Source organism: Mandrillus leucophaeus, unplaced genomic scaffold (genome assembly GCF_000951045.1).
Source record: "Mandrillus leucophaeus isolate KB7577 unplaced genomic scaffold, Mleu.le_1.0 Scaffold27, whole genome shotgun sequence".
NCBI lineage: Eukaryota > Metazoa > Chordata > Mammalia > Primates > Cercopithecidae > Mandrillus > Mandrillus leucophaeus.
The window spans coordinates 5,290,567-5,303,657 of record NW_012102809.1 but is presented as its reverse complement, the minus strand read 5'-3'; the positions used below and the strand labels follow the sequence as shown (position 1 = coordinate 5,303,657).

General features: G+C 45.4%; 1 protein-coding gene across 2 annotated transcripts in view; it reads right to left on the bottom strand.

Moving 5' to 3' along the window:
- The window catches only part of CDYL (chromodomain protein, Y-like), a 239,527-nt gene that overhangs the window by 10,878 nt on the left and 215,558 nt on the right, over window positions 1-13,091 (bottom strand). For both annotated transcript variants that reach the window (XM_011984585.1, XM_011984586.1), the window contains 3 exons: window positions 8,693-8,949; window positions 6,895-7,067; window positions 984-1,194 (listed from right to left, as the gene is read on the bottom strand). In XM_011984585.1, the coding sequence (XP_011839975.1) occupies window positions 984-1,194; window positions 6,895-7,067; window positions 8,693-8,949 (641 nt within the window). The remainder of the gene's footprint in view (window positions 1-983; window positions 1,195-6,894; window positions 7,068-8,692; window positions 8,950-13,091) is intronic.

Here is a 13,091-nt window from a genome sequence, read left to right as displayed (position 1 = left end):
ACTGATTATAACATCCAGGTTAAACATTTCAGGTTCCGGCCTGCAAGTTATTGCTGCCTAATCTTCTTCCTCCAAGTTTCTCCCAGAAAGAAAGCCCCTTGGAACCTGAAGGAGCTGACCCCCAAAAGGTACATGAACGATCTGAATGGCACTGGGGTGAACTGTGGTGGACATGGAATTGTGCTGCCATGATCCCTCCTGGGGAGGCCTGGCTGCCTGGCTGCGGGTGCTGCTGTTGGCAGACGGCCACAGGGTGCCTTTAGGGACGCCCTCAGCTGCAGGGAGCCACCTCGTCCGGGGCACAATGCCTCCCGCGCATCCCACACCCAAGGATGATGGACACAGTATCACTTTGACCTCTTCCTCTGACCGGTCCTGCTTCCTCCCCATCCCTTCCACAGGTACTGACTACCTGCCAATTCTCCATGTGCCAAACTCATCTCAGTGTCTGCTTCTGGAGAACCTGACCTGTGACACCACCTCCTGCCCTATTTCAAGGACTAGGGAATGAGATGTGAATAACTGCTTGATAAATCACAAGCTACAATACAAACACAAACTACTATAATGAACGGATTAAACAGCTGAAGAAATAAAAACACACAATTATATGGAAGACAACCCTCTAATCCTGTGTAACTTTGCTCCCTCTTAAAATTGCCTTCTCTTAAAAGTGCAGCTTTTAAGTTATTAGGTGAAGAACTTTTCGATTGCAAATTGTTGGTTGGGTTACAGACTGGATATTTACTAACAGTAGATATCAGTGTGAATTATGCAAAGTGGTAGGGTAGGCTCCTCAATGAATGAAGTCCTTTTCTAGGGAATGATGCACAAAGGGTCAACAACGTCTATGAACCCAAATCTGAACTACAAGATGAAAAGTCCCCACAGAATGACACACTGTACAGCTTTAGAAAAGCAATAACCAAACCAGATTTCTTCAGGAAGCTTTCTAGAATGATTTTTTTTTTAAAGGTACTCACAGATGCTCCTCCCATTATCTTGGGAAACATAACGGTAGAACAGCCATCTGGACTCTGTCCGAACGTAGTATAGGGTGTCTGAAACCAAGCCTTTTCATTAGCCCAAACCACATCGCAAAGAGGCAATATGGATGCTCCTAGCCCGATGGCTGGGCCATTGACCGCTACAATGATGGGCTTCTTAAACTGAATGAAAGTATTCACGAAGTTTCTAAAATGAAAAATAAATGGGGAATTACTCAAAACATTGCATATTTGAGCAAAGGAAAAGTCTATTATGGAATTCAGTTTACCAAGATGTAAACGCTGCGGAAATCATGAAGACCTGAGATTTGTTTAAGGCCTTCCCCAGCAGTTGCGGACCCTAGACTTATTTACTACGTGTTGTAAAGGTTTGGTGACAGCCAGCAGCCCACGCATGTGGTGGCTGTCGCTACAGGACCTACGTGAAGGCCACAGGGTAACACGCAGCCATGAGCTGCATTGGCCTTTGCAGGTGGCTCTCGAGCTCTATGAACAACACATCTTGCTCCCCAACCCATCCTCCCTCGAAGACACACTGGGCCTCCCTCGGAGCCCAGTACATATTCTGGGCTTTATAAGACCAATCAAGAAGCTGTCACAGAGGAAATCTGCCAGGGCATACTAAGACTGCCTGCTGTAAGTGGACAGTAGTGGATTACGGGTCACAAAAACCCTGGGATCTGGGTCTGGCCTTGGCTCCTGATTTCAGACGGCTCACTGATTATTTGGCAATAACTGCTATTTCCTGAATTTACGTGCGAGTGGACTGAACAGTCTGGGGGACATGGAGACAAGTCTCACAGGCTGGCTCAAGACAGGAGACTCGCAAACAAGAAGAGCAAGCAGCACAGGGCCCAGGCCTTACCCACATCCTGCTCCACTGCGGGCTGGAGGGGACGGCTGCAGCAGGAGTTCGGAGGACAGGGGGTCAGGCATGGAGCCACCTTTGAGCAGGACGGAGGTTTAATAAATCAAGCTAATGCTATTTTGGGATTTGCTTTAGATCAGGCTGGAAAAGTAGGCTGCTTTTCAATGTAGGGTAGCTTGGTGTCATAGCACTTTGGGAATGTGCATTTTCTTCCCCCGAATACTAGAAGCTGATTTTATGCTCAGAGGTTGTTTCTTCGTATGATTTCACACAGTAGACAAAAGAATAAACACAAGATAGTCCCTTTAGTGCAGGTTGAGTTCTAGATCAGAAGTGCAGAGTAAGGACAGCTTTTCACTTGCTGGATTCTAAACCTGAGCCCCATCTTTAATACTGAAAATAACAATCTAGATGCTCTCTACAGTTCAGCCATTTAAAACCAGAGCAATCTGTTCAGATCTTCTCTGAAAATCATGACTCAGCATCTGAGATAGCTCCCCACTCAACTCCCCGAGATACTGATGGATGACTCATATTTTTTGGAGGGGGCAGGTTGGGGAAGTGAGGAGGGTGTGTGTGTGTGTGAACAGGAGGGTGAGGAATTGCAGTTTAGCGGCTGGACCTCAGTCGAGCCCCCAAGGTTTGTGGGATCTTTGCACTGAGCAAGAATTAACTCATTCAAATGAATGAGTTGCACCAAGTCTTTCTAAATGAGAGAGCCTGAGGCACTGTTAGAAAGATCACACTAGGGTTTACTGATACAGAATGTCAGACAACCTTTTAAGCAGACTCTTGAAATAAGCCCAGAAGAACTACATGAAGCTATTTCAGTTGTGTTGTCTTTTGAGGATTTGGGGTCAATGACACAAGATGGAAATACATTTCCTAGGCCCAGTGACTGATGACTCATGAAAAGGTAAAACTGCTGAACTGTCTCCATGATAAGGAGCAGCTGTTTCCAAAATCTGAGTAGCTCCACTTTCACCTGCCTCATGGAACAGAAGGCAAACGGTTATAGCCGCTGCCCAGGCTGACATCTGGAAACCACGGATGGGGCGATAAATTAACATAAAAGGGATGATAAAAATCAAGGTAATAAGAAGATAATTCTATAGAGAAACAGCAAAAGGAATTATTTCATATATCCTTGCCCCCCTTGCCCACATATTTGTATAAAAAAGTCTGCTTCTAAAATATTAATAGATATTGGTAAGTCAAAACTTAGGTTTCAATAGGCTGAAGGCTTTTTTTGGGGACTGAAATTTTATTTTTACTTTTGCCTGGAATGGCGACTTCCCCTGCAGCTGGTGGCTCTTTCTGGGCGGAGTATGAACGAACCAGCATGCTCTGCGGCAATGGCCGTTCTGAATCCGGAGCCCGGAGAGGCCAGCAATGGATGTGGTGCACACAGAGACTCGTTTCGTTTTAAAAAAGAAAACCTTTACAGAAATGCTTTCTCTGCCTAGGAGAACTTCCCAGGACCATCAAGGCTTAACCAAGGGAGCTGCAAATCAAGGCAGAAGGCACCAGAGGCGAGGCAGGGGCCGCCTTCAGGCCTGGGACGGTCCTCTCCCGAGTAGCCCCTGCTTCTGTGGGCTTCAACCAAGTGTGTTTTAAACTTAAAATAAAAATGTATGAACACTCAAATGTGTGCCACGCAATGTACTGAATTGAAATTTGTTTCTTTGGAATTGAATTCAAGGCTGTTGTTGGATATGGCAGGGAAGGAGGTTGGTATTTGCCATATAATTAGTCTAAAAAGACTTTATAATTAAACAAAACTCTTCCTTTAAAGGACATTTACTAATTTGGAGACAACAAACAGTTGGAAAATCACATAAGATGTAGGGACTGTCAAGGGAATGTCTGGGGAGAAGGAGGCAGCAGGGACCTGAGGTTGGGCAGCCAGTGTGCTGCTTTTCCATGGCTGAGGTCTCCCTCATTTGAACGGCACCTTCATTTGAAGGATCGAATGGGGTACAGGTCAGGGTCACGGGGCATGTTTACTGGCTCCCTTTGTTCTCTCCCAAATCCTCTTGCCCCTGGGGCACTGCCTGGGCAGGCCCCCCGGTCTCCCTCTGTGGGAGGAAGAAGAAACCTCGCTTCTGGGGAGAGAAGTCTCCGGGTCCTTGACACCCCGTGGCAGCTACTGGTTCCGGCAGACTTCAGAAGCCTAATGCCATCAATGAACTCGAAATAATTTTGCTTTAATCACCAATGCGCAGAATATTTTTGTGGCAATTACTCTGCAAACTGCAAACCACCAATCCTCCCAACGAAGTTAGCTACTTTAGACACCTGGTGACCTAATACGAAACCTCACCTTCCTGTTTCCCGCTTTTCCTTTGGAAACTTGCTACAATGAAGTCCTTTGCCTCCAAGTTTTAAGGAACATGAGACAAGACACCAGAGAAATGAAAAATATACACAGGAAGAGCTTATATCCATATAAAAATTAATTTAAATGCAAATAAGAAGAGGAAAGGTTAAGTGACTTTGGTGTAACTAATTATTTTTCTGATCTTGCCAGAGTATATTAAGGAAAATTCACATTGACAAAAATATAGTCACATGAAGAAGAAACAAGTCGGTTTTCCTAAAGTAGGACTTGGCTCTTCACAAGAATATCAATCCAGCTTTTTGTTGGGAGTAGGGAGAGTGGAGTGAGCAGGGAACTGATGAAAATGAACTATTAAAGTGACATAAAGTTCAACAAAGGAGATCTCCACTTAAACCTGACTTGATCTAGCTTTCCTCTGCTTTTACTAATCCCAGCGCCACAAGTCCACAGCCTCTGTCCAAGGGAATTCAGCGCTGGAGGGAGGAGTGAGCTGCACCCGGCGAGGCACCAGCAGGGCTCATGAGTGGAGCCAGGGAAAAGTCTACACGGGAAAACGGAAACAGGACCCAGAAGCCACTGGCTGACACATCTGATTTTCTTATTACCGCAGAGCTACCAAATAGCACAGTATTATGTGTACATTGAGCAGGACATTATGGAGAACATACAAAGTGACCATATGAGGCATGGTGGGTTGTATTTTAAAAATAAAAGCTAAGTTCATGGAATTCACCCTGAATGGATAATAATGAAGCTGTCTTAGAGGCGCTGAGAGTCAGCCAAGGATTTATGATACTGATCAAGCAGTTTAATCTTAAACTGAAGAACAAGATGGTCCCACCTAGTGTACCACAGGGATGAAATCCCCTGGGAGATCAGAAACAATACTTAATAAGATTGTTAATAAAATTTCAAACTACTTCTGAAAAAAAAACACACATATGATAGCCTATAAAAAGCAACTTTCAAAAGATTTAGGGATACCGTCTTAAACACATGTGTACATCATATGAGAAAATACAGTAATTCTGAAAATGATTAAATATGTTATGAAAGACCAAGGCAGTCCCCTTCAACCCAGAGGTGCGGGTTCCAGGACTCTTGGGCAGTGCCCATCAGAGTCATCTTGGGTGTCCATCAAAGAAAGACGTCCCTGCCTACCCCAGACTCACCAAAACAGAAAAAACAGCCCCCGCCACCCACCACACCAATCCTGCTGTGCAAGCTCTAGAAGGGTTTAGGTGCTAGAAAGCCCAGTGCCCCACGGGCAGTGCTCAGCTGGAGCCTAGTAACTGCCAAAAGTAGTTCAACTTCAGCCCTCCAGAAATCTGGGATTTTGGAAAAGATCAAATTTATTTTATTGCCATTTTGCAAATCTATGTTTTCTTTCATTTGTCATCCTCTGTAAGTTAAAAAGGCAAGCACAAAGGGCTTATGGGGGCCACCTGGGGATATGTCATTTTAGGGAGGTGGGTAGAGAAGCATAGCCAACTTTCTGGTTGATGACTAGGTTTCATCCATTTCAAATAAAATTCACCTCTGAAAAATCAGACACTTCTAATTATACATAGAGTGATTAGCATGATAAATGAGGGGAGATGCTGTTAGCAGAATTAAATGGTTTTAGAGAGAGTTTTTTGCACTGTTATCATATAGCAGAGGAAAATCCAACAACCAAGGAAACAGAAACATCTCAGTCATATTGTCACATGAAAAAAGCAAGTTGCAAAGCAACAACAGAACTAAATTGATATTATTTGTGTGTATATATGAAACAAATATTTGAAAATGCTTAGATCAAGACATCTATTTTACATCATGGTGACCATAGTTAATGTATTTTATACTTGAAAATTGCAGAGAGTAGATTTTAAGTGTTCTCACCACACACACAAAATGGTAAGTATGTGAGGTAATACGTATGTTAATTAGCTTGATTTAATCATTCTGCAATGTATTTGTGTTTCAGTACATCATGTTGTACGCTATAAGTATATACAATTTTTACTTGTGAATTTAAAAATAAATCTAATAAATTAAACTGAACATGAGAACAAAATGTTCAGAAAAAGGTTGGGGAAGACACACCAGTGAATGTTGGATACCTTGAGGGGAGGGAAGGAGGACTTCTGCTTTTTATTCCCTACTATCTGGTTCTCTGTCCAGCTGGAATTTAGGATGAACCTGAAGAAGAATGTGTGCTACTTGTATTTAAAAACAAAACAAAACAAAAAAACAAAACAAAAAGGGCTCCATGTGACGTTGCGGAAGTATCTCATCAGAAAGCCTAGACAATTTGCTTCGGAGTCAAGCAAATGCTAAGTTATTATTTGGAAGAGATCTTTATTTAAGGATTGAAGACAGAACATACTCATGGCACAAATAATAGGAACTCTGTCTATACACGATCATATACTCTAATCATGAGAACATTCCCTGAACACTTGCTGGGTTTAAACCAACCTTGAAATCAGTTATTTGCCCAAGGCAAGTAGTAATTTACGGCAAGCCCATAGAAAAGACAGACGATTTAATTGATTTGGCTGCTCGTGTCTCTCCGTGGAAGAAGAAGAAGATTTTATTCTCGAGGCTTGGTCAGGTCAGGCCCATTCTATCGGGGTTTGTACACCAAAAACAAAGCACCCAACCGGCGTTTAAAAAACATCATTTTTACATACCTGATCGCTTCTGCCATTTTAGTGCTTTCTCTTTTCCTGTCATCTGTCAGACGTCGTATAAAATAAATAAAGTCAAGTCCACAACAGAAGACGCTGCCGACCGCGCTGAGCAGTACAAGCTTGCTGTCGTCGGCAGCGGCGGTGCTCAGAGCGCTCTGGACTTCTCTCATCACCTGAAAGTCACCAGAAGTTAAAGTGGCAAAGAATATTTTGGGTGTGAAATCCTAAAAGCATTTTTTTTTTTTTAGACAGTCTCATTCTGTAGCTCAGGCTGGCGTGCAATGGTTTAATCAAGGCTCACTGCATCTCGAACTCCTGGGCTCAAACAATCCTCCCGCCTCAGCCTCCTGAGTAGCTGGGACTATAGGCTTGGGCCATCATGCCTGGCTAATCTGTCAACTTTTTTGTAGAGATGGAGTTTTGCTATGTTGTCTAGGGTGGTCTTGAACTCCTGGGCTCAAGGGATCCTCCTGCCTTGGCCTCCCAAAGTGCTGGGATTACAGCATCAGCCATCACGCTCGGCCTGAAAGCATTTTATTACTGGATAATCTGCATCTATGAAAAATGCATCATAGCCTGATATAGTTACTGATATCTACCATGATTTTAATTAATTTGCAAACGTCTCTTTTTCTGTAACCAGAGATTGAGGTGCTGGGGATGGAGTAAAATATAACTACATAACTAGAGTATAATTAAAAAGACATGGGAATCTACATTATCTTAGTATTTCTACAGCCATTGCGGCTCTTAGATAAGGCAAGTTGCTTATTATATCACTGGGCATTTCTCCAGTTTGGACAGCAGGTGGCACATTCAAACCAGTTGAAAGAAACTCGTTCAGTTCTACTGTTTCGGTTTTGTTTTGTTTTAAAAACTACCCTATTACACTTGGGACAGAAAATAGTTTGCTGCGTAAGTGCATTAAGTCCAAGTACGTTAGCACAGACAGGTAATTTTAGGGCATAAAATCATTTTAAATGATCTCTGTGAAGCATTTAAAAATAACCAACGAAGGGACTCTGCAGTCTAAAAGTGTACCACGGACCAACTTGGAACTGGTTTGTTATGTGACCCCGGGCAAACACACAGACTTTCTGTAGTTAGGTTTTCTTGTCTGGACAAAACTCAACCTAGCTACTCATAAACTACTAGGACTTCACATTTTGGAAAGGTATAGGTTAGGTTCAAATACTGCCAATTCTAGAAACTTCACAAAATTCATGTTCTAACCTTTCCCACAACCAGTTCTAGAAAACTTCCTTACGAGGCACTACTAGCAATGAGCATGCGTGGAAAGCCCCGCTGCGTGTTCTGCTACAGCCGCTGAGGAGGATCTGGGGACTGGAAAGACAGTAAATATTCTGAAGGCACTGGGACCCCCGGGGCACTTACATTCTGTCTGAACAAAGAACCCTTTAAGAATCTGATGAGACCTAAAGCAAGGCGCGTGCACACACATTTCCCACGAGCCTTCATGGAGCCCTGTGCCCGCCAGATGAAGAGCTTCCAGGCAGGAGGTGGACCAGAGGCACGGAGCCCTGGGTGGACCCACACCCAGGAGAATGGGGATGGACTCGCAGCACACTCCAAGCATCCTGAATTCACGGCCATCAGAGGGGTGACACGGAGCAAAGCCCGCAACGTCTCCTCTGCTCCCTCCCTTCTGGTGGGCATCGGGAGATGGCCCAAAGGGAAGGTTTAGAAAGAGCACAGGAAGAGCCAATTCCGCCAAGCAGGCCCGGAAATCAGGCAGGGAGAAGCGCGAAGCCCATGCCAGCCCAAGAGTGCCCCTCACCTCTGGATTCAGTGAGTTATTCTCTGAGGACTTTGTGGATAACAAGATGTGGGTGAAGCCATCCTGCTTCCTGACCACAATATCTCTGTATCTGTAGGCACTTTCTGTTTGCCTCACGCTGAAACGCAATCGTTTGTCAAAAGGCTGGTCTCTTCTGTCGTCAATAAATTTCCTTTTGCTGGCCGTCACTCCTGTAACAGATGTCTGTATGCTGGTTGTCCCATTGGCTGTTAATGCATCCATGAACGGAGATGTACCTGCCGAGAGTTTGAAATCACAGTAGTCTGTGGCGTCCCACCACCAGTTCACTCCCAAGTGACATCTTTGAACTGGATAAAAATGTTCATTATACACTTGGGATTTAATGTATTCATATAAGAACATTAAAACTTCGAACCTTTAGAAAGCCAAAGTCTACTTTTAAAGCCACTTTTTCTCTTTCAATGTCTGACAAGAAAATCACTCTTTTGTTTCCCCTTGCCTAAAAAACACAGATGGAGACGTACTCATTGAAAGGAGGCTACACAGTTAAGAGATTTTTTTAAAGGACAGAATCAAGAGAGAATGGATCTCGTGGAGAGTGTCTGTTCCAGGTCTGAGCAGCTGAAAGAAAAAAGGAAAATGATTCAGGAAAATACCTTATTATTAGAGCCAAGGCCATCTAGTCGAAAGTTCTTTTTCCGAAGGCAAGATGAACTGGACAGACACACGGATGTAACCAGCCTTCTCTCTGGGTCACAGAGCCGTGTGGCAGCCGCCACTTCAGACCACCGCCCCTGTGGGACACTCAGGAGTTGTTTCTAGCTGCCCTGGGAGGGGACTATCGGAAAGTCCATCTACTTGTCCCTGTTTCATCCTTTTTCAAACAGCCCTGTTAAGCAGCTGAAGATAGCTCTCCTCTCCCACCACACAAAGCATCCTGCCAGCGTTCCCTCATACGTCACAGCTGAACAGCAGCAAGCGTGTTTTGCCAGCGTCTTGAGATGGGGTCTTGCTATGTTGCTCAGGCTGGTCTCAAACTCCTGGCCTCAAGTGATCCTCCTACCTTGGCCTCTCAAGCAGCTGAGATGTACAGGCACGAACCACTGCGCCTGGCTAAGAATGCAAATAATTATCCTATCTACATGAATTGTCCAGACATGATCTAATGTGGTGATGAATGCACAGAGTGGATGGGGAAAAAAGGAAAGAAATGTAAGAAAACCAGATCGGGCTTTACTAGTAACATCAGCAACGGGAGAAGTTCCCTGAGCACGGAGCATGAAGAATTATGAATCAGAAATATTTCCTCCAAAGTGAAAGAGAATAAGCCAAAGCCACCAGAAAACTCAAGAATGGACATTTCAGAGGAGCCAAATAACCTCCCTGGCAAAACAAGCTAGCTTTCATTCAACTGCTGGAAATACTACTTTAATTGCTAGAGGTTTTCTTTTTTTAAATTAAATGTTTTGAAAAATTTAAAGAGGTTATAATACATATATATGGTTCAAGAACCTAAAAATATAAAAGATATTAGAGTGAAAGCCCCTCACAACCTGATCCTATTTGCACAGGACCCCCTGCCCTCTCAGACACTGGGGCTGCTTTCTCAGGGGCCCCACCAGAGCACCTCCATGGATATACAAGAAGGTATCAGGGCAGACTTCTCCATCACCCTGGCTTTTAAAAGCACACATGGCAGCACACTAGACACAGGGTTTTGCTATATCTTATACATTGTTGCCTTGCTTGTACTTATACAAGAAATATACATTGCTACATCTCATGGTTATTCCTTTGACAATATCTTAGAATGGCTTCTCTATCAGAACAAAGCTTCCTGTTCTTTCCAAACGCTGCGTGGCAGGCGAGGCCCACGGTAGGGATGCACTGTAATTCCTTTTCCAGTCCACACTGGAATACGCACTACTATTCAGGGACTTGTCGATATGACCAACGACACAGTGACCTCTGTCACCCCAACGCTGTCAAATCTCTCAAGTTTCCAGAGGACTTGTAGCCTGGAGTGGTTCTAACTGAAGACCTCTGGGTCGGATGTTACCCGTCAGCCAAGGTGTTGCTGAGTCCTTCCAAGGAACTCAGGAACGACTTTTCTTTTAACCTCCATCCTCTTCCCTACCAGATCCTTCTCTCATCTTCGTTCAAAAATGTTTGGCAATCTTGTCTCCCCTCAGGAACCCTCTCTAATCTGTTCCTCTCCTCCGTGCCATCCCCCAGTCTCAGTCCCATCACAGCCTCACCCGCCTGCACATGCTGTCTTCATCTCTCCCTCTGTCCATCATTCTTCAACCCATTCAACTGGGACCCAGAGTCCACATGGCCAGGAACCTTCTGAGTCTACAGAAATGGATGCTGGATGGCTCTGAACCTGTGAATCTGGAGGAGTGGGAAAGGGGCTTCCACAGGGCAGCCTGGAGTTGCTGAGGGAGGAGGCGAGGGAGAAACGCTTGCTCCTCCACGGTGAGTATCCAGGGGGAGATGTGCACGGCCCGAAGTGCACATCTAGATCAGGGGAGGGAAGTCAGGGCTGGAGAGAGGTACTTGGGGTTGGTGCCAAAAATGGCTAAACTGACAGTATGAGCTCCCAGGGGAAGACTAACACAGAGAGTGAGCCTGCTGAAGCCAGCTGGGAAGTGCTGGGGAGGAGCACAGGCAGAGCCAGGAGGCAGCAGGGAAGCAGGAATAACTGGCAATCACTGGCTTCCTCAAAGGAAGGAGAGCAGGCCACAGCAGTGAGGATGTGTCTGCAGGGGCGTGTGCTGCAGAGGTGGAGGAGAACGCAGAAGAGGTAACGTAGCGGGAAATGAGAGGCCACTCGTAAGCGTGGGCAATGCTTCACTATGGCGTGAAGAGTGGAAGCCAGACCACAGGACACAATGAAAGACAACTAAAAAACAACCAATAAAAACACACATGAGCACAGCAGTTGTTGTTAAAAGGGCAGGTGAGAAGACATTGCCACTTAGGTGACAGCCGACAGCAACGATTTCCCTGCCTAAAGAGAGATCACACCAGGAACAATGCTGTGCGGAAGCAGGCAGAGGCTACGTGACACAGTGCTGGCATGTTGAGACAGGAGACAGATGTGGAGACTTTGGGCATTCTCAGAAGGGGGTTCCTTCAGACTACACATGCCAGCAGCTGGTAATGCCAAGTGAGAGCTCTGTGGGTCTTTAAGAGCTCCTCAATCTGAGCTGGATTTTTAACTCCTGCTGTATCCAAGCACAAAAAGCAGCATCCTGGCAACACAGGGAAGGCCTGGTGCCATGGCCCAAATGCCTGTGCCTCACCCCAATTCCCGTGGTGAAATCCTCACCCACAAGGCAATGGTCTGAGGAGGTGGGGCCTGTGGGGGGTGATTAGGTCATGGGGGTGGGGCCCTCATGAATGGGATGAGTACCCTTAAAATGAGGGCCAACACCCCCTGGCCCTTCTGCCATGTGACGATGCAGCAAAAACGTGCTATCTGTGAACCAGGAAGTGAGCCCTCAGCAGATCCTGAACCTGCTAGCACCCTGATCTTAGGGTTCTCTCCAGAATTACGAGGACAATTAACACAATAATTCTGTTGTGTATTTACAAGCCACCCAGTTTATGGTATTCTGTTATGGCAGCCCAAATGGCTAAGACACCTGCCTCCCACCAGGACAAAGCTGGCTGGCTTCAGGTCCGCCCTCCCCACCTCTGAACTGCTCTTGCTTTCACTGTGTCTTTCCTTTCTCTATGTAAAAGTCACATATTCCTTAAACTCTCCCAGCAGTTTTCCTGGTGGCTTCCTTCCACCGAAGCAACATTTCTAGGCTATGGAGTCTATGCAGCCTTTATATGTGAGTCTCAGAAAAAGCTCAGCATTTTCTTTGAGGCGATAGTGCCTATGGAACTATCCGTGGTTCTGCTAACTTAAAAATGGATTCATTTTGGCTCATGCTGATCATGACTACTCGACTTGGCCTTCAGCCTCCTGTGTTAAAACTGTGTTGGCTCCTAGTGCCAGTGAAGTCCCTGCTCATTTCAGACTCTGTGATCTTGCTGGAGCTTCAGCGACCACACCCCATCCCAATGTAATTCCTGGCACTCCCTGTTACTCATCTGAGTAGGGCATGTGACGCTGAACTTTGCACTATTTAGGTAGAGAAGTATTCACAGCACGATCAAGTCTTGGAGTCCCAGACTGCCAGCACTGACTAGGATGACTAGGACCCTGATCATCACATGTGCCCCCCACTCAAGACAATTGAGCCACAGTGTTCTCACATCACCCTGGGTTCTCACGCCACCCAGGGCTGTACCCATCTCAGGACCTTTAAACATGTTCTTCCCTCTGCCTAGAACATCTATGACCTGGAATTCAAATGGCCAGTTTCTTCTGCTTATCTGGACGGCAGCTCAAATTTCAGTG